Here is a 25553-nt window from a genome sequence, read left to right on the forward strand (position 1 = left end):
CAATCCTCCTTAAAATCCGTTTGTGGAGACTTTTTCCAGGTTCCTTTCATGACAGTGATGAAACAGAAGCATATTGAGGCGTTTTGCGTTGAGATTAGACCTGAGAAAATGCCAAACGAGAACGTGGTGGTGCGCTGGTTGGTAATTAAAATTCCACAGCCATGACAAGGGTAGTATTTAGTTTCTTATGAAAGAAAGTTTTTGCAGAAGGCCAAGGAGAAGAGAATCTAAAGTAAGAACTCAAGTGCTTTTGAAAACGGTAAAGTTTTTATGTTTCTACACTTCTGACAATTTAAAATAAAGGAGGACAGTAGCACAGCAGCAAATGAAGAACTGAATGAAGTACAAAAATGGAAATGATTGACAACTCTTTCTTTAAAAATGACAGACTGCTTGATACAGCTGACAAAACTTTTAGAGATCATATGTAAAAAGTAGAATATGAAAAGACAAAAAAAGATTTTTTTTAATTAGTGTAGTAAATGAATATAGGGGTAAAGCTGATGGCTATTTTTATTTTGGTCATTTCAGACTATGAAAGAGTAGAAAAAGGCTATCACCAACATCTACATATAACCACATCTGCATGCAGCTCATATACCCACATAGGGAACTTCTTCCCTATGAAAATTCAAGGTTGCCACAAGTGACCATATTTGGACGAGCTAGGAAGACGTGAGAAGTGAATCTGACTCAATCTGAACCCGAGGACACTTCGCCTGCCTACCGATGGCAGAAATCTAGCCCTCTTTGAGGCCTAATATATAATTAAAGCCAGCCTCTAGTGGCCCTCGTTGGTATTGCAGTTTAAGGCACTTCTGCATTAGCCACACTTTTCAGACCCAGAAACTACGTCCACTTTTATATACAGTCTATGCTGGTGCAAGTTAACCAAACTGTGTGGAGGACTGAGCCTGTCCAGTAAACCATCAGAAGGAATGGCTCAAAGTCTTTTATTGAGCTTGCTCCTTCATGCAGTATTTCTCTGGCAGATGGTTTGAGGAATCTAAGCAAACATATTTTTTTATGCATTTTTGTTAAATCAATTAAATTATGAACCCTGAAGACTGTGAGTTTATTAATGTTAAGTCATAGCTCATACATACATCCTGGAGTGCACGGTGAAGCCCCACAACATAAAAACTGATAGGACACACACTGCTAAAAATATGTCGCGCCCCAAGAACACAAAACTTCCCAAAACCACCAGATTCAAAAATGAACCAGACATCTTTGTTCTTCTGTCCACTTTAAATATAATAAAAACACCCGTGTACACCAACCAGTTCTGTGACAAAATATAAACCCGAGACAGAGCCCCGAGCACGCCGAGTGTCACCTCACCTCGAGTGACGAGTGCTGTCTCTGCCCCGATGCACACTAATGCCTGTCATTAATACAGAGCTGCCCGGTTTCCTCTCTGCTAGTGAGGAACAGATGTGATCTCGTCCTCCACTTCTATCTATCCAAACATGTCTCTGCCTCCTGCAGCTACATCTACACCTTTCATAGGAATGAGCTTCTGATTAATGAAGACGGACAGTTGGCGAGACATTAAATCAACAATGAATTAATGAAACAAGCGCAAGACATTTAAAACCCTCAATGTTGGCTTTGATAAAGGAGCTGTACTGTAATGTCAGCTGTACTGACAGGAACGTTGGGGCAAATGCTACAACGTTAAATTCTCTATGAAAGCAAACCGACACTCAGCGATGCCGTCACTTCATCGCCGCTCAAACAACGCCCACCTGTGTTGACCGAAGGTAGTCCAGATTAACATCTCATATTTTTAGTTACAATAAAAATAACCACATTTGTGCAACATAAAACATGTTCAATATTATCGTTGCCTCATTTTACTTCACATGGTGAAAGAAACTGAATCATTTTCAGTCAACTTTCACGCGACCTCAAGGCAACGCGCTCTGGGAACTACTGGATTAATGAATTGATAAGATGAGTGACAGAAAATAACTTTGCATATTACTCTGCCACTAGTTAAATAACTGCATAATTGTTCCGAGTCAAAAATGCCAAAGATTCGCTTTTCCAGTAGAAGTATTTATTGCTCTGCAATGATAAACTGAATATGTTCTGTTAAATATGTACATTAAATATGTTACTTTAGACTGAATAATATAAGTCTAATTAATCGATATGGAAAAGAATGAATTAACGAATATTTCCTGGACTTGGATTGTTTGGACTAAACAAGCAATTTAATACATTGCAACTTATACTGGCTCAATATCTGGTTTTGGACATTTTACATGCTAAACAATGTGATCAAAATTGGATTATTCAAAAAAATAACTGATATTAATTCAAATATTTTGGTAAAACAAGGAGAGGCAGAACAGCAGGAGCTGAGATTCACCTTGCCTGACCTGTGACACTTCTTTTCTTTAATGTTTTTAAAAGTAAACAAAATAAGGTACTATCAAATGTAACTTTTAAACTGATTTCACTAAGTTAGTCTTGTCGGACACAGAAAACCCAAAGCAGTCACGATTGATAAAGAATTACGTGACACAAATATTTAATCATGTATCAAAACATGGATGAGAAAGATCAAAAGGCAGCGACAACATGTGGCCAAATCGAATCTAAACTAAATCAAAATTAAGCCCTTCACAGAGAAAGATTAAAACCGCTGCATGAGCGTGACTTTATAAAAAGCAGTAGCTAATGACCCGGGTTTATCCGTCTCATTTTTTCTTGGTAACCACTTGTCAGCTGGCCTAATTCAGCAGCAGCAGAAGTGCTCGGTTGGGACGAGTCAGGGAGCAACAGGAACCGTAAACAATTTCATTAACCGGCCTCCAGCCTCCGTTAATAGAACAAAAACACATAAACAACATGGAAAAGCAATTTTTGGTTTTAATGTCGCCCCGGCACCACTGTCATCTGAAGGCAGGATATCCAGTTTGTCTGTGACTGGAATAGAAATGATAAACACTGTGCACTCATTGATGGGCAATTACACTGCTCGCTTGACAGGCAAATGACGCACACCACAGACTTGAATCTTCATTTCCTTCCAGGGCTCAGTGTCAGGCTGAAATAATGACTACGTCTGCGCTTGACTTTGACTACCTGTTATGACATCAGACGCATTTATGTCATTAATGCAATGTCACACCACAATTTGTCTTATTACAAATTTTAATATCAACCAACACTTTTGATCTCCGTACCAAGAGTCAAAAATGTAAATTAAGAAGAAATGTTAGCAGAAAGAAAATAATCACCAGAGTCACACTTAAAGGTTCACTTCATCCACTTTTATGAGAAAATCTTTGATTCAGGAAATGATTTAGATGAGAGCCCGACCGGTAAAGGCGTATATGTTGTCCTATTTCAAACAATTTTTTTTTTTTACAGAATATAATGCAGAAAAAGATGCTTGGGGTAATTGAGATAGTTCCATTTGTGTTTATTTTAATTTCTAGTTATTTATAAACATTACAATCCCAGTGAAGTTCACTGTTTCAATACACTGGTGTCATTTTGGACGATAAACTATATTATTAATCTGCAAAACATCTTGCCTCGTTTCATATCTTCATCACAAGTCTTTAATACCTAAATTTCAGTCAATATATTTATGTCAGAATTGAGTCACTTCCTCTTATCAGTATTGTCCCAAAGAATCCAGCATCGGATGGGCTCTACTTGAGGCTATGAAAGGACAAACTAAGTTGGAAACTTTTACACAGAGCAAGAGAATCCAAGCCTATCAATATCTAATCGGTCATTCATACTGAAAATCTTTCCCTTTAAGTAGTCAGGAAGAGATCGTTACAGCTGCTTTTTGGATAAAAATGATCTTTATTTATGATGCTTGTATTTTATGATTACATCTGTTTCATGTTTCCAGCAGAACCAAAAACAGGTTGTTTGGAATAAAAACTCCAACCATGAAGAACATTGGTGATCTTTTGAGAGTTCGTGACCATCAGCTTGGAATAAAAGATATCACAAAAGAGGAGACAAAAAGCAGCCATCTCAGGGATAAGCACTTCAAATAATTGAGCGAGGTGAAAGTGTCAGCTCTTATTCAAACACAAATAAAACGCTGGTGTTTTGGATCAACTTACTGCCATTCTCTGCTTTTTTTTCTTTGCTGCTCTCCTTGTAGTGCAGAAGAAAAAAACCACACTCGCTTCATGTAACGCATCAAGATGCCAAAATTTATTATAAACGAGTACCTGAATGAATTCCCTTTGACAGAACACCTTCCAGGAGCTCTATTACATGATGAATTTCGATTCTTTATTCATTTGTAGTCTTGAGTACAAAAAAAATAATGTAATAGGGCTTGGATCTGACGCATCAGTGACATTTTTTGGAGTGAGATGTTATGATTTTATACAATAATGCCATTTTCCAACACTGCACAATGAAGCCCACACAAACACAGACACATATAACTGCCACTCATGAAAAGAAAGAAAAAAATGGCATGAGAACAAAAGATTACACAAAAAAATGACTTGACCAAAATCGTAAAATCCTTATTTGAGAGAAAAATGACAAGAAAATCTGGCAAGACATTGACTCAAAGTAGCATGCAAGTTGTGAGAGTAGATTAGAAGAAACATTTGATTCAGCTTGTGGTAAAACAGCAGTGAGCTGTTTTCAAATCGAATGGCTATGGTGAGTGTGAGCGTGTTACAGCGGTGAAGAAACGCCTGTCGGCCCAGTTTTAACAAATGCCTGAAATGTCTGGGATTCCATGGGAATGGCTCCAGTAGCTGAACGGCGAGGGTTTGCAGGGTGCAGCTCCACAAGACTGAGTGCCAGAGCAGTTAAGTCAGCTCAAAGAAAAGGACTCATGGTGTGTGTGTGTGTGTGTGTGTGTGTGTGTGTGTGTGTGTGTGTGTGTGTGTGTGTGTGTGTGTGTGTGTGTGTGTGTGTGTGTGTGTGTGTGTGTGTGTGTGAGAGAGAGAGAGAGAGGAGGGCTGGGAGAGCTCGGAGGCTAGCTTTAGGCTGGTAGAATATCACTTTGCATAATAAACCATGAAGAGTATAGACTGTCATAGCTGAGGAAAAAAAAAAGGAATCAAGTTTTTATGGCTCGTATGAACTTGTCTGATTTTGTCTGGCCCCCTTTTTTTTTGTCCTTCTCTCTCTGTTTTTACAAACCAAAGTTTTGTGGTAGTAATTAGGTCAAACAGTGCAGAGGAAGTTCAACTACCGTCCCTAAAAAAGAAGATTGTTGTGATCTACTATACAACACGACTAGTGGGTAATTCACTTAGCTGGTGTGTACTTCAAGCTTTGCCATGGCTAATTCAAATAAACAACAGCTTTTTTTTTTTTTGCTCTAAATTTTATAAATCAAATCTGAATACTATTTTATTGATCCTTCCCTGCCTCAGTTTGTTCTAATCTTCTTCGCTTGTCATCATTTTCTTTTGTCTTTTTTTTTTTTTTTTTTAACTGTAAAGCACTTTGCAACTCTGGTTCTGAAATGCAGTATGTAAATACAGTTTTAATTGACTGCACCAAAATATCAGAAGCAAAGAAACCAAAAATGACAAATAGCTCACAGATGAGATGAATATTGGTGCAGAAGCTGAGCAGAAACAAACAAATGAAGGAAAGGAATTGAAGATTGTAATGCTACTAGTTAACTAAAAAAAAAAAAAAAAAAAAAAAAAAAATCAATGCTCCATTCCTTGTAATAAACTCACTGGCCATATGGGAATGTACAGAATAATTATAAGAGTTTGGATGACGTTCGGTCTAACATTATGTGACATCACTGAACAGAGGTTGCAGTCCTGTAATAAAATCACAGCGGTTTGTATCAAAGAGAATACATTTTAGACTGTGTAGACCGGTTGAGTAGGTTTAGCTGCTTTAAGTTGTTTTCATTCAGTAGAAAAAACTGTTTATGCTCATGTGGCGTCGTTTACACATGGAGGTCTGGATTTTCTACAACCTTTGTTTTAGTTTGAACACTTCTCGCTGCGGATTTAAGCTTCAAGGTTTTAATAATATACACAGCACAGTGAATGAATGGGGGCCGTGACAGAGCTAGAAACAATAAGATTGATTAATGTGATTGGGGGAGGGAGAGGGGGAGGGGGGGGGGGGGCTTTGATTTCAATTACAGTTCATGTTTCGGAAGCAACACGACAGGCAGCGAGTCCCATCAGGGCAAAGAGACCGCACGTAGGTGTGATATGACCTACCGTCTTAGTTTTCAAAACAAAAAGGCCAATAGTGATCTCAGTGAGAACATTAAAATAAAGCTGTAGTTCTCCTTTATTGTAGATTTTACATATTACCTACTGCAGCAGCACTTTCCCAAAAAGACATTATATTTAGTTTGCAGATGACACCGCCTTGTGGAGCCTCCTGTATAAATGTGGAGGAGGAGGATAGACCAATTCGACACTATTTTCCTAACTGGTGTGAGAAGTCAAACTTGTCCTAAACAGCTCTAAAATAAAGGAAATGTCCATTGAGTTTACACAAATGCAGCCTTCACACCAAACCTGCATATATGGGGAGAAAATATAACCACAAGTGCCACATCATCGTGGACTGATCTCATAAGCTCTAAAAAATTTTTGTTTTTAAAATGCAGACAACAAAATACTCCACATGTTCTATTGTGATTTTTATTGAAAGCCTTTGAGCCTTCTTCATCATCTACTAGTGCAGTGATGCCACTGAGACACATAAAACATCGGTCAGAAAAACGTTAACAACAGCCAGTAAACTGATTAATAAGGCAAGCAACATTGTGGGTGACAGGAGGCAACCCCCTTGCCTCTTTATTTAAACTGTTGCCATCTGGGTGACATTATTGTTCCCTCTATTCACTAAAAACATCATAATTTTGAAATATGTCACAATGCTTTACATTTTAAATAATATCACAATTATTCAGCAGGATGTCCATCTGGCCTGGTCTTACAAATAAAGACAAATAAAGTATCAATGCATCTGTCTATGCAGCCATCCATCTATTTATCTATATGGTTTTGTCGCACCAGCCTCATTCCCATCTCCAAATAATAAAGTTCAGCAACAACATCCTCCCATGTCCCCACAGACAGATTTACTAGCAGCTAAGTTTGTCCTCTTTCCTGCCTTGCTGACCTCCACAAGTCACCCTGTCAATATTTTTGGTCTCATAAAAGTGCTACCAAAGCACTCTGGGCCCTCGGTGTCCATTCATAACTTCGGTGAGGAAGTGGACCAACAAAGACCGGAAACAATTGGGAAGCGTTCTCCGCGAACGTCTACAACCGCCATTGTTTGGGGTGGAAAAGGGATTGTGGCGCCAGCGTCGAACGCTGCATGTGGGAGCTGCGACAAGGTCGGCAGAGAGCAGAGCCGAGGTCAACGGTGAGGCGGGACCCATCCCCTCACTCCCATGGTGACCGGTGACCTCGCTTTTCCTTCTGATACAGTCCGGATGAATGACTGATGTGTTCATAGCCACGATTACACCACAATGTTACTCTCCTGTTTCCTAGCAGCAAGACTAAACAATAGCCATCCACGCACGCACACACGCATAGGTTATGTCCCTGTGTGATTTATAGTCTATGTCTGTGTTACTGTTACACACACACACATTGACCCTGAGAGATCTCCAAGTCCACCATGTAATTGGTGGACAGATATACGTGACAGGAGCCAAGGGTAAATTTGGACTCTCCATAACAAGAAAGGTCAGGCAGGCACAGGCACCTGACCTGTCGCACACTGATTTACAGCAATTCCCAAATTGTGATTGTGTCCGTGAAACCAGCAGCATTCACTCTCAGCCCAGACTCACCTCACCTGCAAAGTGTCACACCGAACAGAGGCCGAGGCGTCTGCTACGAGCCAGTTTCATCTTATGGGGGCTTATTAAATATGTAGAAGATCTCGCAAACCCAAACACTAGCAAAAGCTGCTGTGGTGGCTGAGGAGGAGGAGGAGGAGGACGAGGACGAGGAGGAGGATGCCCGCCCCTCCCTTGAGTGTCTCATCTCTGGCTGAGGGAAGATAATTAAGATCACGTTTAATAATGTGCGTAAAATACTAGCCACCTGGGATATACCAGCTCATTTACTGTGCATCGCTGTGTGCTCAGTGAAAGGCCGGCAAAGAGAAGAAACACAGGCCAGATTACAATGAAAGAAGAAGAAAAAAAAAAAGAAAAGAACATCGAATTGGTGTTTTCTTTCTTTCTTTTTTTTTTTTTTAAAGCTCATCAAAACATTTCAACATGCATACATTCAATAGTCAAACATCTACTATCAGTTTTCACCCTAAAATGCTCCTTGTGTAGTTTAATTATTCCTGCAGGGTTTCTGCAGCATTCGCCGAGTTAATGTAAAGACTTATTCAGAGTCTTTTAAACCAAACAGCATGTCATTTGACACCTGTAAGATAGGAAGATATAGCAATAATTCCTGTGATTTTGATGTAATTAATCAAACTGCCATGACTGGACCCAGAGAAGCAACAGAACGTGGATGGATGGATTACCCAATAAAATTAATTATTAATTTATGCAAGTGTTTGATATAACTGCCACTTTCCCATCATGAAATAACAAACCACCTGCAGTAGCTTTAGTAGTGACAGTCTGTCTCACGGTGCTGAGTGAAAGGACTTAAGGGCTTCCTGTTACTCCAATCCATTGTTGACCCAACAGTACTTTTAAGTTACACCATTTAATGCCTCCCAACAGCCAATATAAGGATACACAAACATTCTGTAGCTAATATCAAGGTTTATGACAGATAAGAGAAAACATTTAAGGATTTTGTAAATTCAATGCAAGACTTTTAAATTGCTTCCTTGTTTGATCTCAATGCTTTTAAAGACTTCAAGACCTGCAGATCCTGTCAAGGATACTTTTAGTAGGTATGATTAAGTTTTAAAAGTTTTTTCAAGTTATTACAATCCGTCTAAATGGTTATCATTAATGTGATTCAGGCTGTTTCCTTCATCTGTTTGTATCAGTTATATCACATAAAGTGCTCCTAAATTTAGGACAAAGCGGAATAGATTACCTTAAAAATTTGTCAACATCAGAGTTTTCATTGTACTTAAAAATGATAACCAACACTGCTGTAATCTATTGTATTGGTTTATGTTTTCCCAGCCGGCAGTTCAGTGTAATTCTTCATTTTCCCCTCACTTTCATATCTCTACATTCGACTCACTAATAAAGCCCAAAATATATATATATATTTTTTAAAAGCCCAAGAAATACTTGAAAAAGAAAATTAAAGACAAATTTGATGGACATATTTGTCGTGTATCTGTCAGTCCAGTTCAGCAGTGGAAAAAACATAAGATCCAAAGTTTTTTTTAATTTTTTTTTATTGAGTCAGCCAATATTTTCAGCTGCCAGTCCCTTTCAGGACTCTAAACTGGCATCCTAACAGCCAAACAAGCTGTGCCACAAAACAGCTATTACCAAAACATAATCAAATGCCCATTATCTCCAAATGACTGTTGTCAAGAAACAGCCAACACTCATTAAAAGAAAATAGACTGAACTGTAATATTTCCCTTTATGCCAGCTCACAACTCATTTTAACTCAGTTTTCAGGAAGAAATAGGGGCCTCGTTTGTCTTCCATCAAATTTAAAAAAAAAAACCTGTTTTTGTCACTGACTTGAAATACTAAAAACTGGGCACAGAATTTGGAGTTTCATAACTATTGATTATTTCCAGTAAGAGTGTTTTTCAAAGTCATTCTTGATGTTTCTTTAGAGTAACCATTAAGGCTCTTTGTCAGGCGTTTATTATTAATAAAACTCCATAATATATTAAACATAATTTGGAGTGAATTTGAACAAAATCTCCACAATCTCCTCCGCTTCACAGGATGATGTTTTGTGTTTGCCACTATTACAGCTGTTGACATTGTGTGCGTTTGTGTGTGCCCGCGGCTAAATCTAATCAACTTGGGTAATGAGCATCTCCTGCAACCTTTCTTTGCTATTTTGCTGAACGGAAGCGCCCAATTTGGTGTAAAAAGGAGGGGAAATAAGCAGCGGCTGCTCTCAGAGGAGCTCAAATTACATAGATGCAGGGAAGAGAAATGGGTTGTGACTCCAAACATGGGACCTAAGCCAAGCCTCGTGGTTCGGCAGCTTTGTTTTCTTTTGTTGCACGGACTACAGAAAGTGTGTGACCCCCAGGCACCTCTGGCACTTAGAGCACTTAACCACTGTCTATTCTCAGCATTGCAAAGCTTCATTCAAATATCAACAGAAACATTTTAATTGTTCTTTTACACCACAAAAAATGTAAGCAATATGACTGTTAATTCTCTATATGGTTGAGTGTTCAGGCATCAGGTCAGGCATCTATATTTAACCCTCTGAACCCCACGACCTGCCGGCAGGTTTAAAAGGTATGTTATATTAAGAAAGACCAAAAATTACACAATTTATGACAGCCAGAAACTGTAAAAATATAAAAGATCGTAATGATTCTGTGAAAAGAAAGAAATTCTGCACTTTTAGTGCAATAGGGAAACATTGATTGACTGACCTGAGACCAATACTGACAAACATGCAGTAAGTTTCCAACTAAACTGCAGGCTGGACCACAGAGGACATCGGACAGAAAGCACGCAGAGAAGTTCGTAGAGGTTGTAAAAAGGTAAATAGTTCAATATGTACACAATGTTGAGCCCGCTGTTTTTATCGATAACACTTGTGGGCACTTGGAAAAATGTGTTCTATGTAAAGATTCCATCTTTTTTTTATATTTGTAAAATAAATGATTACATAAATTCATCTTATGTATTTTTATTTTTTTTATTTACAACATTATAACTGTGCTACACTGCACTAAAGACATTTAGGAGTTCTCCTGACTTGCAGCTGTGACTGTGTTGTTTCCATAGAGGTGTGGGATTTACTCCTGCAGTGGAAAATGAGCCCACAGTGAGTACAAATGTGACAGAAGCAAAAGAAAATGGCCAGGAGCTGCTCAGGGTGGACAGGGTTAATATATAAGCATGCATGTTACTCAAAAAAAAATTTAAAAAAAAAAAAAAATCCTCTGAGTCACCAGAACAGCAGATGTGACACCAGAAGAGGATGGAAATAAAGAATGCAGCGAGTTGGGGAGAAGTGGCTATAAAAAGCCGTAACAGGGTACAACCGAGCGGGACACCAAACGCCTCGCACTCGGTCCTGTGGTTCGAGCTGGGGATTAACGGGTCTTTTCATGCTTTAGTGAAAGTAGGTAAAAAACCGCAGGTCCCGGACCACAAGACCACAGGCCCTGCCCATGCAGAGTGCAGGCCCATGACGGGAGATCTGAGCCTGCCAGCCAGCGTCTGGTCCTCATTCATCATCGCAAAATGGCACACAATTAGGAAATCATCTCTGCTCGGAGACTTTTCATATGACGCTCGCAGATTAATTTACCACACCGCACCACCCTAATTTGACAATAGGTCTTCTGGGCTCATTCGGCAAATGTCTGCAAAGATTTATGATGCCTAATAAGGTAAGTGACCTCAAGCACAAAGCCATTAAGTGGAAAAAGATACTCTTTAGTAGAAACGGGGCTTGCTCGCCTCAACAGAAGCTGCATGTTGCCACTGCTCCAAACAAACATCAATGAGAGACATGCGGTCAGAAAGTGGTTCAAAAGAGGTGTCAAACTAATAAACGCAGTGCTGTGTAACGGTGCGAGCCAAGGTGCTCGGACGGCACCAGTACGCAAAATTCTTCTCAGCACTTGAACTCTTTGGCATTGTGAAATGGGCGGGCTTGTCGTTTTACAGTAAAAGCCAGACCGTAGCGGGAACTGCGCTTATAACGATAAATGTGCCACGATGTCTAATCTCTTCTCGACCTCCTCCGCACGACAACACTACAGTGCATCGAGAGTAAATATTCATCGACTGACTGGTGAGGTGTTGCATCACAGCGGAGTACAGTTCAAGCTGCATTGAGACACAACTTGGCCTACTTAAATAAACCCAGCACATGACCCAGCTCTGACATTTCAACATCAAAAAGAGACATGACTAAGTTTTGTCCAATCAAACCTGTAAGCTATTTATGATTCACTCCGACACGAACAAAGAAGTATTGTTGTTTCAAACAGCGGCCCTTATCAGCTTCTATTTGATCAACAGGAGCTCTGTAAACGTTAGACGGGCTGGACCTGTGGCAAAAAGCAGAGGGGAATGGAAATAATGATGTGTTGATGGAAAGTAGCTGAGGGGAACGACACGAGGAGCTGCCACTGGTCACTGGCAAAAATGTACACGGCTAAGAATGGAACTATAAACATGAATCTGATCATTAATGTCAGACAGTTTCTCTGAATGTTGTGGAAATGTTTTACGGGGAATATGTTAGTGTTCCTTAAGTTCGTGGGAGATGTAGATGCACCTATTTGAGGGGTGTTTATTTTATGTTTTACAATTAAAAATGTGAAATTTATGACCATTATTATTACTACCATGTGTGCGTTGTATGGGCAGAGGTTTTATGGTGTTACTTGAAACAATTAAGCTGCTGATTAATTTTGCAATTAATCAATAATACTGAAAATTCTCAGAGCCAAATATGAAGTCTTTGCTTGTTTTGTTTAATCAGCATTTCAAATATAATGCATTTACATTAATATAAAACAGGTAAAAGCAGCAATTGCTTTCCTTTGAAGCTGAGGTTCAATGTTGAACCTGGAGATGTTTTGACTCTGACAATTAATGTATTTTCAAAAGTGTAACAATGAACCATTTTATCACTGTGACGTTTAAAGGGAATCCAGGATTTTCAGGATTCAGCACCACGATATGTAGCCTGATGGTCCTGGATCAGGCCGAGGTGGATTCAAAATTGTATGAGACCAGTTGTGCCACAAAGAATCAAATATATTAGTACAAAATTATAACAAAATGCTGCTTACTTCTTTGACAGTGGTTCTGCGTCCAGCAGCGTTCGCTGAAGTGTCCGTTGATGGTGGTCGTCTGGCAGGTGGTCTTTCCTACAGCCGCCCCTGGACACACGTCGCCACACTCTCTGTCGTTCTTGTTGGCCATGATGTAGTTGTCCTCCACCGTGTCCAGGATTTTGGACCAGTCCAGTGTGGAGAGATAGCAGAGATCGGGGTTCTTCTCAATTCTCACAGCTCCTCTGGTGATATTCATCAAGCTATGGAGGCCGATCTCTCGCAGCTGGAGCATCTCGAACACCACCAGAGCGTAGTTGAAGAACAGGTTGTTGCCTCTGATGACCGTCAGGTTGGGGAAGAGATCGGTGAGGGTCTCCAGGCCGTACACTCTGAAGAGCAACAGGTAGTCTGTGACCACCGTCAGCTTGGGGAAACTGAGGCCTCGGAAATCCTCGGGCTTGGTCCTGAACATGAGCAGGATCTTCAGGTGACCTTCGATCACAGTACAGTTCTCGAGCGTCTGCAGGTTGGTCACATTGTTGCGGATGTCCTTACTTGGACAAACTGAAAGACACAGAAAGACACAGACAGGCTCTTTAGAAACTAATTGAAAATTATGAAATTAGTTCAAACTAATCTCAGATGATATTGAGGGTAAAGGTTGAAATGTACAGTACAGTCTTGTGGTAACTAAAAGGTATTACAGAAAATAAAATATTTTGGGTCTCAGGGATGAGCACAAAAAAAATTCCTAAAGACAATTTATCTTCTGCCGTCGTCTGTGGATTACGATTGCAGAACGTGACTGATGGATTACACAAGATGTCTGCTCTCTGAACGGGAAAAAACAAGGTTGAAGAAGTCAGACATGGTCTCGAGGAGGGGGAAAAAATAGATCTCCTGATAATTAGAGGGGATATTTCACTGAAAAATATGTGGTTATGTCTCTAACTTTGATGAAGACCAGACCATCTTCACTGACATTTTGTTTAGCAACCACATATCTGGCTGTAAGCCACCGTCAAATATGGAGCGCTGTCATCAGCGTGAGGCTGTGCTCATCCTTGGTTACGCCGAGTTGATTTGTTGAGTTGCTACTGTAACTCAAGACCTTAAAAAACATTAGCTAATGTATAAAAATATTTGTCTGTGAGGGTTATTGAAGCACTAAGGCTCATGTATTCTACCAGGAGTAGATTTGTGGCTTTCTCAGTCCTCATCCAGACACAGAATCCTGTTTGATGAGAAATTTCTTGACTATGTTGTTATGCAGACGAGTTAAAAAAATTTCTGTCTCGACAGTTTTAAATTGTACTGTATTACAATGACGCAATACGAGAGACGAATGTGAGGCTGCAACAAACTACTACTAATAATTTTGTTTTCTTCAGCATATTAATCACTTTCTAATCAACGGAAGATGTTTTAAAACCACCTGCTTTGCTCACACACAGTCCTAAACTCTAGTGCTACAGTATAATTTAAAGTATGTAAAATTGAGACAAGCAGCAAATCTTCTCATTGGGGAAGCTTGATGCTGCAAAACGTCTGGACTTTTTGTTTGGAAAAAAAAATATACAATCCAGGGGATCCCGGCCTTTATAAGGCCTTGAAGCAGCCACCTGAGCTGAACCATTATCCAAAAGCATTGTGAAAAATGAACTTTTTAACAAACATTTTGTCTTTAAGCTTTTTTTTTTTTTTTTTCAACGGTGTGCATTTATTACCTGGTCTAACTTTTCCAAATTGTTGGAAAATTTTGCACATATTTAGTACTAATAATAAAGTATGTGAAATTGCATATAAAAAATAAAATAAAAAAAACTTAAGAAAAACTGCAGTTAATCAGTACTCCAAAAATGTGATAAATAGTTTTCTTTCCGATGGTTAAATGATCAATTATCGAACCGTTATCGCTCTACTTGTACGTCCAATGCGCTACAACTGCAGATTATTTCGCAAAGTACATCAAACACTATCAGCCAAGTGTATGGAAAAGGCTGACAGTGATGAGGATCTCCTCAACCTTCGCCTCTGGACATCAGCCAAACTCTTCAGCATATATGTTCCACGTGACATAACACGCGTAATGATGGCAATGAAAATATTTTCCTTTGTAGGTGCAACGTGGGACATTGCAGCCTCGATTTTCCAGTTCACAAGTCATGGGCACAACTGGAGGTGTGCGGCCTGGGGAGAGGACTGTGTTTGTCCACCAGCCGGCCCACCGGTGGAGCTGGCCGCATCAGGCCGAGTGGTCAGCCATGTGGACAAGAGGTATAACAGCTAGGCGTGCACCTCTTTATGGCAGCGGCTCATTTTACACCTTCTGTTGCATAACAGTACAAGACAACCAGCGCACACGCACACACCGTGTCCAATCACCGAGTGTCCAAACAACAAGCTTTTCACTCCCTGACCTTAAGCAGAAAGTTCACTCTGCATCAATTACCTGGAGTTCAGCCTACAACTGTGAGGCTTGTTTCGAACGCAGGGTAAAAGTTCTAACACCAGTTTCGACCGCAGCTTGTTAAAAGGCACATTTCTCTTTTTAAACATGCATGTTGACCCACAATCCTTTGATCTCAAAATATTAAACACATGAATCTGATGGAAACGGACAGGAGTCTGCAGCCTCCTGTAGATCATAACACATTTACAGCTACGAAGAGGCTCTCCCCGTCTCGCACAAGGCCCCACACAGTCAAACAAAACCATTAAACGAACAAACACCGCTGAAGTGCACAGTATGTAGGGACGGCGGTTCTGTAGTCGCGCTAAAGTCAAACAGCAGAGTACTAAGTGACCCTGTGGAGAAGGCGAATAATCACAGGGCGGCGAGTCCGGGCTCCTATCAGTGTACACTTTCAGCCAGGCCAGTATTTTTAGCAGCACATTCCCAATAGAGAATCTAATACACTCCAGTCGTACCGATAGTGGCTCACAGTGGAAACTAGAACATAGCAGCTCTGATGTGTAAGTGAGGAATTTCAAAGCGGTAGCGGAAAAAGAACCGTATGAGCCGACTTCTCCACGTGTGAACACTTTGTTCAGAAAAGAAACTTTGGCAGAAGTAGAAATAGTTTTTTTTTTTTTTTTTTCTCTTCAGTGTGGAGCATTTCAACTCGGTCCATGACGACACAACGCAACTCAAGCAAAACAAACCCACTGCATCTTTGAATTTAAATGCTCCCTGTATTGTTGGGAAAGAAAAAAAAACAAAAACATGATACATCACAAAGGTTACTATGGTGACAAGGCCAGCTCTAGGTCTCCATACATTCCTTGCTCTGGGCCAGAGGAGAATGAAAACACGAGCACGGCGCGCCGAAGCATCAATGGGAGTCATTGAGATGGAAGATTTCTACTGACCGCTGCCATCAAAATTCTCTTCCCGCCTCCACCTTTGACAGGGAGGAACTTTTAGGGTTAAAAAGAAAAATAACTGTTAATAATCATAATAGGTACGACAACCAGACAGGACGGGAGCTTAAAATTGGATTTTGGTTTGTTGGTTATCATTTAAAGATCAAACAATCATGCTAAAAACTTTTAATCCCCGATTACACATCACTACGAGTCTGGATTGGTTATTCGGATGAGGAAAACTTCAGAACATTTTTAGTAAAGAAATTAAAAATGTTTTCTGGTTTCAGCGTCACCAATTAGAGAAGTTGCTGCTTTTCCTCATCATAAATCACTGTCAAATTTATATTATTTTTTGTTTTGTTTGTGCTTGTGAACAAAACAAAACATTTGAAGACAACACCGTGGGGCAAGTTTTGATGGTTATGTAATTAGTGGAAAAACTAATAAACAATAATGAAAATAATTTTTAAAGCTTATTTTTTATCATTTATTTATAGTAGATTATCTTTCTATGGTTAATTCTTTAATGATTTGGCCTCTAAAACAAAAAAACAGAAAAAAAAAAACCCTCCATCACGATATCTTACAACTTAAATTTGTCATTATACGTCTTATGTTTGTCCGACCAACAGTCAAAACCTAAAAACATTTGATTTACAGTCATGTTATAGGCAAGGAAAAGCATAACTGTGTAGTATTTAAGAAGCTCGAACCATCAAATCTTTGGCACTTTGCTTGAAAAATGACTTCTGTAGCAGATTCGTTTTCCGTTGATCAACTCCTCAACTAATCGCTTTAAAAGCTCCACTCCACATTTTTGCATTCAGATCCAATCTGTGACGTTTGAAGGTGGTCTGGTTCACATTGATTAGACCGCAATCAAAGTCAATCGCGCCAAATGGAAATCCATAGAGCTTGATCACATTTGAGAGAAGAAAACAAATCCACACACAAGCTCTGACAGCCGACCTCCGTGACCCCGCTTACGTAATTTCCACGTGACGAGTCTGATGCCGACATGAAAGCAAGACAAACGAACACGGCCCCATCATTAATAAATGCATTGACAGCTATTACGTATCGTCCTAAATCCAGACAGATATTCCATCGCCAGATGTAAATCATGTCTAGGTCACAAGATGGACCTAAATATAAATCAGCGAGCGCTGACCTATAGTAAAACCTGTTGAAGCGTTAACGCAGAACACAAATAATATCTGTATCAAAAGGAGGCAGCTCTGCACAGCCCGAACATGACAATCTGTCCACTCTGAACCCAGCGGCACAGCGTTCAACCCCGCAATCCTTTCACTACAAGCATCGACAGGCTTCTGATCTCGAGGAGGAAGTGGATGAGGATGGGGGGGGGAGGGCGTGCTACAGGTTGTTAGACTGATGGTGCATATTATCGCTGGGCCTCAGAGAGAACTGAGGCCTCAATAAGCATGCAGGAACACAAACACTCTGTGATTGCGACACTTCCCCTTTCCAAGGTTTCGCTGTTCTGTTGTTTTCCCAATCCCCGGGCTAAAAACGAACCGAAGATCCACAAAATGCAGAGGTCACCGAGATACACGTTTCCAAACTGACATGTGATATAGTTCACTTTAAGAAGGGCTGTAAAACCTAATCATCAGCTGTCCCTTTTAAATTATACTGTGAGCATTAACGCAACTTCCTATTCTCTCTTCTGAACGGGTGAAGTAACAGAAAACACGGTCCTGTTTTAATGTGACATCGCGGACAGTTGCTTCAGCTCAAAGCCGAGTTCAATAAGTCACCATACAATCATTTAAACTTGACAAGTTCTCAGCAGCAATTACTTTGTGAAGAAGTTTGTCATCTTTTTAAATGCACACGATCTGCTATCACAGCGGTCAGAACGTGACATTACTACACCTCGAACAAACACAACCTTTTTGGGCAGTTGGTCAAGAGTCAAGGTTGTCCTGAACCGCGTAGGCTCTCCTATAAATGTCATGTTAGCAGGTGCTGGGGTCAAGTAGGGTATTCAAATGTCCCAGCTGTTTGCTACAGGCGACACGGAGAGCACAGCACATTAACAATAGTGTATAAAAGACCAGGGAATAAGTTTAGACCGGGGTAATTCACGTCCCAGGCTTTAAATAGAGTGAAACTGAGGCAAAGAGAGACCACAAAATCCCCTGCTGGGACTGTGATGTGTATACTGTGGGTCTGGACCAAAGATCATTTGGTTGTCCACCAAACTTACACGTTATTCTCTTTCTTTTTGCGAGCAAGACAATCCATTTTATGTAATAAAAAAGAAATAATCACAACCTTTACATTTAGGACGTCTTTTACTTTAAAAAAAATAATTAAAAAAATCCCGTGAGACAGTGCTGTCATTTGACACTAAAAATGGCAAGAGTCATGCTGAAACAGCTACCACCAAGTTTACTACCTGCCTTTATCATCAGGATTCATTACTGCCTTAAGGACAACACCTTAAAGACAACACTGGCAGCGAGGTAATAATTACCTCCGCAGTGCAAGGAGCACAATAACAAGGATATTTCCTTTTAAGGGTCACGGTGTCAAAGGTAAAGATCTGTCACAACAAGATTTCTTTGGCAGACGCATGTGTGGACAACATGAAGGAGCGCCGGAGTGCCAGATCACTCCATTTCCAAGTAGTAAATCATTTTCAAACATGAACTTGTCAAGCGGGATTAGGTCTGCCATTGTTGAGGGTGACAAGTGCAAAAATCATTCTATTGTACACATGCCAGATGCACTCATGACTTTGGTGCTTGAGATCACAGTGGCAGTTTGTGGGCAGTGTTTTTGGAGAGGTGACAGTTTCATCGCTTTGCGAACGCTCTCCTCATCGGGAGGCGTAAATCACGGGTGCCTGGTCGCTCGGCTCGCTGCCCGATTACGAGGCTTGTTCTGACCGGACCGGTGCTCAACAGCGGGGTGTCGGTGGGTCCGTGGCGAGCCCCCGCTGTCTGACACTCTCAAAGGGATGTGTTATCGTGGCACAACAATAGCCCGACCACCTGAGACCTCCACGCTCAATGTAAGGTGAACCAAGCGGGGAGCTGCTTGTGCCTTTCATGTGGTGCCCATTACACCCAAGATACGTAGAAAATTATCCTATAAAGCTAACTAGTACCTCTATGTTTCCTCTGTTAGCTCAGGATACTAATAACACGATACAGAGGGCAACATTCAATAAACTTATAATAAAAACCATTATCATTATATGCCTAAGAAGCGAAATATATCTCTTAAAGCGCAAGAGGTTTGCAAAACAGAAATCAGACAACCGAAACAGGTTAAAACACACAAAATACCATAAGCAAATGCAAAGACTACCAAAAGCTACGAGAGCTTGACCATTCAAGAACCAGGCTTCCTGATGGACGAGGGGTTTGGACGCATACTATGTGGGCCATGTGCTCTGGGCAGTGAGTTGCTGGTTCGAGTTCCGGCCAGAAATAGCTTTTCCTGCATGTCTTTCTCCAGCTCTCGTCCCAATTTCCCTGCCTGTACTTTCACGGTCTCCAGCCAATAAAAGGCAAACAATACCCCAAAATATTTAGACTAAAAAGAGTCAAATAGCTTTGGAATAGCGGTAATGTTTAGGAGTCAAATACTTTGTTTCATGTCCTATAAACTGAACACGGACAACATTTCCAGCTACTATCTCCGTTAGGAAACTGTGGTGCAACTGGAGAAGCTCCTTAAAAAAAAAAAAAAAAAAACTCTTTCATCGTGCAGCACCATTTTTTTTTAGAGATACCTGCGATATGGACGTTAAGTGTTGTTACTGGCTTTTTTTTTCTTCTTCTTCTTCTTCTTCTTCTTAATTCACCAGGTATTTAGTTTTCAGAACAACTGGGATGTTACAACACGACAGGTCCAAGCAGGCTGTAAGTATAAAATATACAACATTTAAGAAAAAGAGACCCATTTGCAGCTTCATGGAGGAACTGCCTCTAAAATTTTCAATGGCCAGTTTGATGCTGAATAAATTAAATCAATTCACAGCGCCACTAAATATAAGCTGCCATTAATTAGTGAAATTTTCCATCAAGCTGAGCTGGACAGCGTTCAACAAGTAGCTCAGAAGATTTCCTGACTTCGACGCTGGTCAGTGGGGCTTATGAAATCGGCCAGTGTGAGGCCCAGGTTCCAGTCTTCCCTTCTGTGGTTCACTCTCCAGTCTGAGAGGAGCAAGAGGGGTGGGTGGATGGGTGGATGGGTGGGGGTGGAGGGCGGCACAATTACACAACTTGCTTTTGTTTCACGTCTTAAAAATTCTCGCTCAAACTGGTTCGATGACATCCCTTCGTTCGCCCCTCACTAAAAAAAAAAAAGCCGATGAAAGGTGAGAGAGCCCGAGCTTTTTCTTTTGTCAAACTACCAGTGAGTCGGGAGTTTCAAAAGTCACCTGAGGATACAGCCTGTATGCACATACGGTGTACAAATGTGTAATGCTGGACATGGGAGGAGCTTTTGTTAATCAGTCAAATAAAATTATATTTACTGTTTATGTGCTCGTGTCAAAGAATTGCAACATAAGACAAGTTGTTTTTGTTTTTTTTTACAGTATTGACAAGACATCATCTAAAAGTATTTATAACATTTTACAACTGTGCACCAAAAATAAACACACATGGATGTCTTGATGGAAACTGTTCTTTTGTATGCATGTGTAATTAATTTGGCCAAATGTATTTCCGCTGCATATAAACGGGGCATTATAATCTTATTTTGATATTGAAATTGGTTTTGATTTGGTTTTATTGCCTCGCAGTTATTTTTAAATCGATACTTTGGGAGGGAATCTCAGTGTAAAACTCAAAAACAAAGTAATGACAGATGTGACTGAACACAAGCCAATGTTCTTCAAGCTCGATTTCAACATTTTATACCGACTTGACAGCAAGAAAACCACGAGAAGCAGTTTACAGCCTAGCGAGTTTAAAAAAAAAAAAAAAACTTCCATAAATCACATGATGACCTCCAATGAATCATCTGCTCAGATTAAAAGTGTCATTTCCTGGTACAGGGGGGCAACGAGTGATCTGTGTAATGACACATGTACAACGCTGCTCTCAGTTGTTGTCACCTGTGAAGAAAAAAAAAAAAGTACTCCTGCTGTACATCTGATTACAAGCAAGTAACCCAACAGCTTTGCTACACGTTTCTTCATAACTAAGACCAATATTTGCTTAAAGTAAAGATCCCAGCAGCGAGTGTGTGTGTGTGTGTGTGTGGGGGGGGGGGTGGTGGTGGTGGTGGTGGGGGGTCCACTGGTGATTGAGAAATGTGTGAATGTCTCCTGGCGATTGCAAACGCGTTCATTCATTCTTATCACCCGGGCTGGTGAATATAAAGGGATTGTCAGGAGCTGTAAAGAGGGCTTATTGTCACATTCCTGCACTGACCACAGCAACAAGCCGGGCTTTCGCATCTACAATAACAGCTCCATTAATTCTGCTCCATTCTCGGATTCCTCGCTTTTAATTGGGGCAAAAACATTTTGTTTACAGTTCCCGCTGCCGATAAGTGTTAACCTTTGTCCCTTCAACGCAGTGGCTGTCTGCAACACCCCCCCCCCCCCACCACCCCCCCCCCCGTTGCTTGCCTGCGCGTTTTTTTTTTTTTTTTTTATCAATCCACCATCACTAACAAAACAAAACAAACCAACAAAAAAAAAAACCCCAAAAATCAGTTTGCCAGTATTGCAGCAGGCATCTGCACTAAGTCTATAGTATTTTCTCTGCATATGTATTTCATTTTTAAACGCAAAGAATGCCGTGTAGAGTTTTTTTTTTAATTTTTTTTTTTAAAGTTGCATGTGAATTATTGTCATCATTATTTAGGTCATACCCTGTTTAAAACACAAGAAATAAACATATATTGAATCAATCTGACGCTATCTCGACACAATCAAAGAACGTGCAGAGGTGTTTTTGTTTTTTTCGATTTCGGTGTCAAACCCCCCCCCCCCACCACCTCTCCCCCACCTACACCCCCCCCCCCCTCCTCACCTGCATCGGGCAAGATATTGCGCAATGGCTTCACCAACATTTGTATTTTCTTCGATCAAACGTGAACGTCATTTTATTATTTCTGCCCGCTTCGTTTATTGCATAACTCCTCGTTTTATTCTGTGTAAACACATGTGACCGCACAATGTTACACAATAAAAAAAATAATAATAAATAATAATAATAATAATAAACGTGTTCATCGTAAGTGAGATATATATATATATATAAAAAAAAGGTGATAATCGGTGGGTACTTACTCTCTCCAGCCGCTCGATGACAGCTCATCGCAAAGACCGCGGCCAAAACAAAACACAAAGTCCGGAGCCACATCACTGACTCGGGGGGTGAGAAACCCTTCAAAACACGCAATAATCCCGGAGAGGAGGAGGAGGAGGAGGAGAGGTCCGACTGGGAGGGGAGGAGAAAAAAAAAAAAAAAAAAAAAAACGTCTTCAGGAAACTGGTTTTGTTGTGCGGCGTGGACCAACAGGTAAACAAAAATAAATAAAAGACATCCCGGAAGATGGGCGGAGGAACGAGTCCAACGTGTTCAGTCAAACACAAGCTAACGCTGCTGCTGCTGCTAAAGTTAGCCACCTCATGCAAAACCACCGTGAACAAACACCAGCGCGGGGACGCGACAAGGGTGGTGGTGGAGGTGGAGGCGGTGGAGGCTTTCTCTCCGCGGCTTTAAGCCCTTCGCTTAGTTGAACAGTTGATTTTTGTCCGCGCCCGTAAAAAAAACAAAAACAAAAACAAAAAAGAAAGAAGAGTAAATAAAGAGACTTTTGTTGGCCGTGAAAGCTAAGCTCGCGTTAGCAGCCTTTTTTTTTTTTTTTTTTTTTTTTTTAGCCCAGGCTCCGCCGCTCCGGTCGGGCCCACAACGCGAAGTTTGGCCGCTGCCTTTCAGCAAAAAAAAAACAAAAAAACCTCTCAATTAATTTTTAACTTTTAAGAAATGTCACGCGTACCCGCACCGGCTGTAATTCAATCTTCTCGTCAGAAAGAAAAAAAAAAAAAAAATGGGGGGGGGGGGACGCGTGCGTGAAAAGCTTCGTTAAAAAAAAAAAAAAAAAAAAGCGCTCTTTAGTTTTTTTTAAATCGGGAGAGGTTGTTGTGGTTTTTTTTTTTTTTTTTTTTTTTTTTTTTCGGATCCGTTTGCTGCTGACTCGATGGTTGTGGCATGCGTGGCGTAACGTTAGCGTGTCTTTCGTAAAAAAATAATTAAAAAAATAATAATAATAATTTTAAAAAACAAAACAACCTCTCTCTCTCTCTCTCAAGTCCAGCAGCGACAAACCAAACAACACAAGCCTGTTCAACTCGTGAAATAAAAGTCCGTGGCTTTTTTTTTTTTTTTTTTTTTCCTCCGGCCAGGTGTGTTTTTGTTTTTGCTCCAAAAGCTCCGCGTCCAGTCACTGCAGATATTTCAGTGAGACCTCCAGTCTGCGAAAAAGCTGACAAGACAAGACTTCGTCCGGCGACTCGGCAGATCTCCTCTCTCCTTTTTTCTTCTATGTTTGGAAATCAGAAAATGCTCCGGCGTGTGTTCATGCTTTCTTGCACAGCTGTGTGCTACGCGACAGCTGCGTTTTGCAAAGCGGCTGAAAGAAAAAAAAGGTGGAGTTTCCGGGGGATTTTTTTTTGTTTGTTTGTTTGTTTGTTGTTGTTTTGGTTGCTCCTTTTCTTCTTCTTCCAGAGACAGAGGTAGATTGTAGAGTCTCCCAGGTCCTGTAGGATCCCCCCTTCTTCCAGCCTCTCTCCGCCAGTAAACAAACCCTGCCGGTGAGCCAGATGGGCTTCAGGGGAAATACGGACTGGAGCTTATTGGATTACACAACAAACTGATCCCACTGTCGTGTGGTAACGCGTTCAAAAGCAACACGGTTAACTCCTGCAAGTGATTTATAAAACACCGGATCTGTCAGTTTCGCAAAGATGCTATCGATTTATCTCCACGTGCAAACTAAAATCGCCACGAGGCGCGCGAGAACTGTCAATCAATCAACGTGGACAGGAAAAAAAAAAAATAATAATTAGGCACCATTCATTCCTCTTTAAGTGGTTTGCACTCAAAATGCAGAAGAAAGACCGATGATTTCTCTCTTTGTTTATAAACTAAATATAATTGCGTTTTAAAAGATTTCTTAAATCTTTTAAAGTTGTCAACTCGGTTCGTACAGACCAAACACATTCATTAATTGAGAAAATAATCTCCAGAATAATTAATAATCTGAACTACTGAGAAAATACTAAACCTTTTATAAAGTAACATTTATGATGATGATGATTATTAATATTATTATTATTATTAATAATAATAATAGTAATGTTATAATGATAATAAAAAAAAGATAAATTAACTGCTAATCTTAACAAACACAAACAATAACGAATATTACAATGCAAAGGAATATTTTCCACATTTTTTTTTAAATAAATCAGTCGGAATAAATGTTTATATTGTTTCAGTTAACGGTTTCTGATCATTACCATCAAAATATAGGCCTAATTTTTCAGGGACCGCACACTTTCCTCCCGGCCGCGCCTCCTCCCTGAACAGAAACAAAGGCAGATCAACAAGACACATGACAGCACGTAGCTGAGTAAAACTCAGGTCCGCTGTTAGATCCAGTCAGTTGTGAGTGTGAGAATTAATTCTGGATTTTGAAAACAGAAATTTGCCAAAAAGTCTGAACTCTGAAGGTCCACTTACCAGTTTTTCCAGAGCTTTTAAGTCATCCTCAGGAGACGCTCAGTTGTCATAGAGTGACTTTAAGTTTTAACATAACATACACGAGCGCCTCTAAACTATTTTATTACATAGCACCTCACAGTTTTGAATACAAGTTTCATTGTTTGACCGGACTGAGATAACACATTTAATGACAAATAATAATCTCAAACCACACATTTATTTTCCACGATAGGCTGCACAAGAAAGAATTAACAAGGCATAGAGCAGTTTGTGTCTTTAATGCTGTGAAAACTTAAGTTGGGGTTATATCCTTCATATTCACACATATAAAGCTCCTTTGTACATTCATAAATTTGACTTGTTATCTTCCTTCATATTTAATGCAGGACCACATGCTACGAGGAAAGACGTAGTCTAAAAATCCAGCCTCCATTTCCATCCTGCCTGGTTCTTTCTTCTGTGCGTGTTTTCAAATGAAGAAGATTCTGTTATTTTAGGAAACGGAGGGGGAAAAAAACGAGTGAGGAAAATCTGCGTGCAATCCAACCATTGTTTAAA

At 40.2% G+C, this 25553-nt stretch overlaps 1 protein-coding gene across 1 annotated transcript in view; it reads right to left on the reverse strand.

Moving 5' to 3' along the window:
- The window catches only part of insra (insulin receptor a), a 52892-nt gene extending 30200 nt beyond the window's left edge, over positions 1-22692 (reverse strand). The window contains exons 1-2 of the mRNA XM_069692377.1: positions 22556-22692; positions 12916-13464 (exon numbers count right to left, since the gene is read on the reverse strand). Of these exons, the coding sequence (XP_069548478.1) occupies positions 12916-13464; positions 22556-22628 (622 nt within the window). The 5' untranslated portion in view covers positions 22629-22692. The remainder of the gene's footprint in view (positions 1-12915; positions 13465-22555) is intronic.
- Between the last annotated feature and the right edge of the window lie 2861 nt (positions 22693-25553).

The sequence above is a fragment of the Brachyistius frenatus genome, unplaced genomic scaffold (assembly GCF_029030835.1).
Source record: "Brachyistius frenatus isolate BFR_SWC_R1_liver_20210118 unplaced genomic scaffold, ASM2903083v1 Contig_12, whole genome shotgun sequence".
In the NCBI taxonomy this organism is placed as follows: domain Eukaryota; kingdom Metazoa; phylum Chordata; class Actinopteri; family Embiotocidae; genus Brachyistius; species Brachyistius frenatus.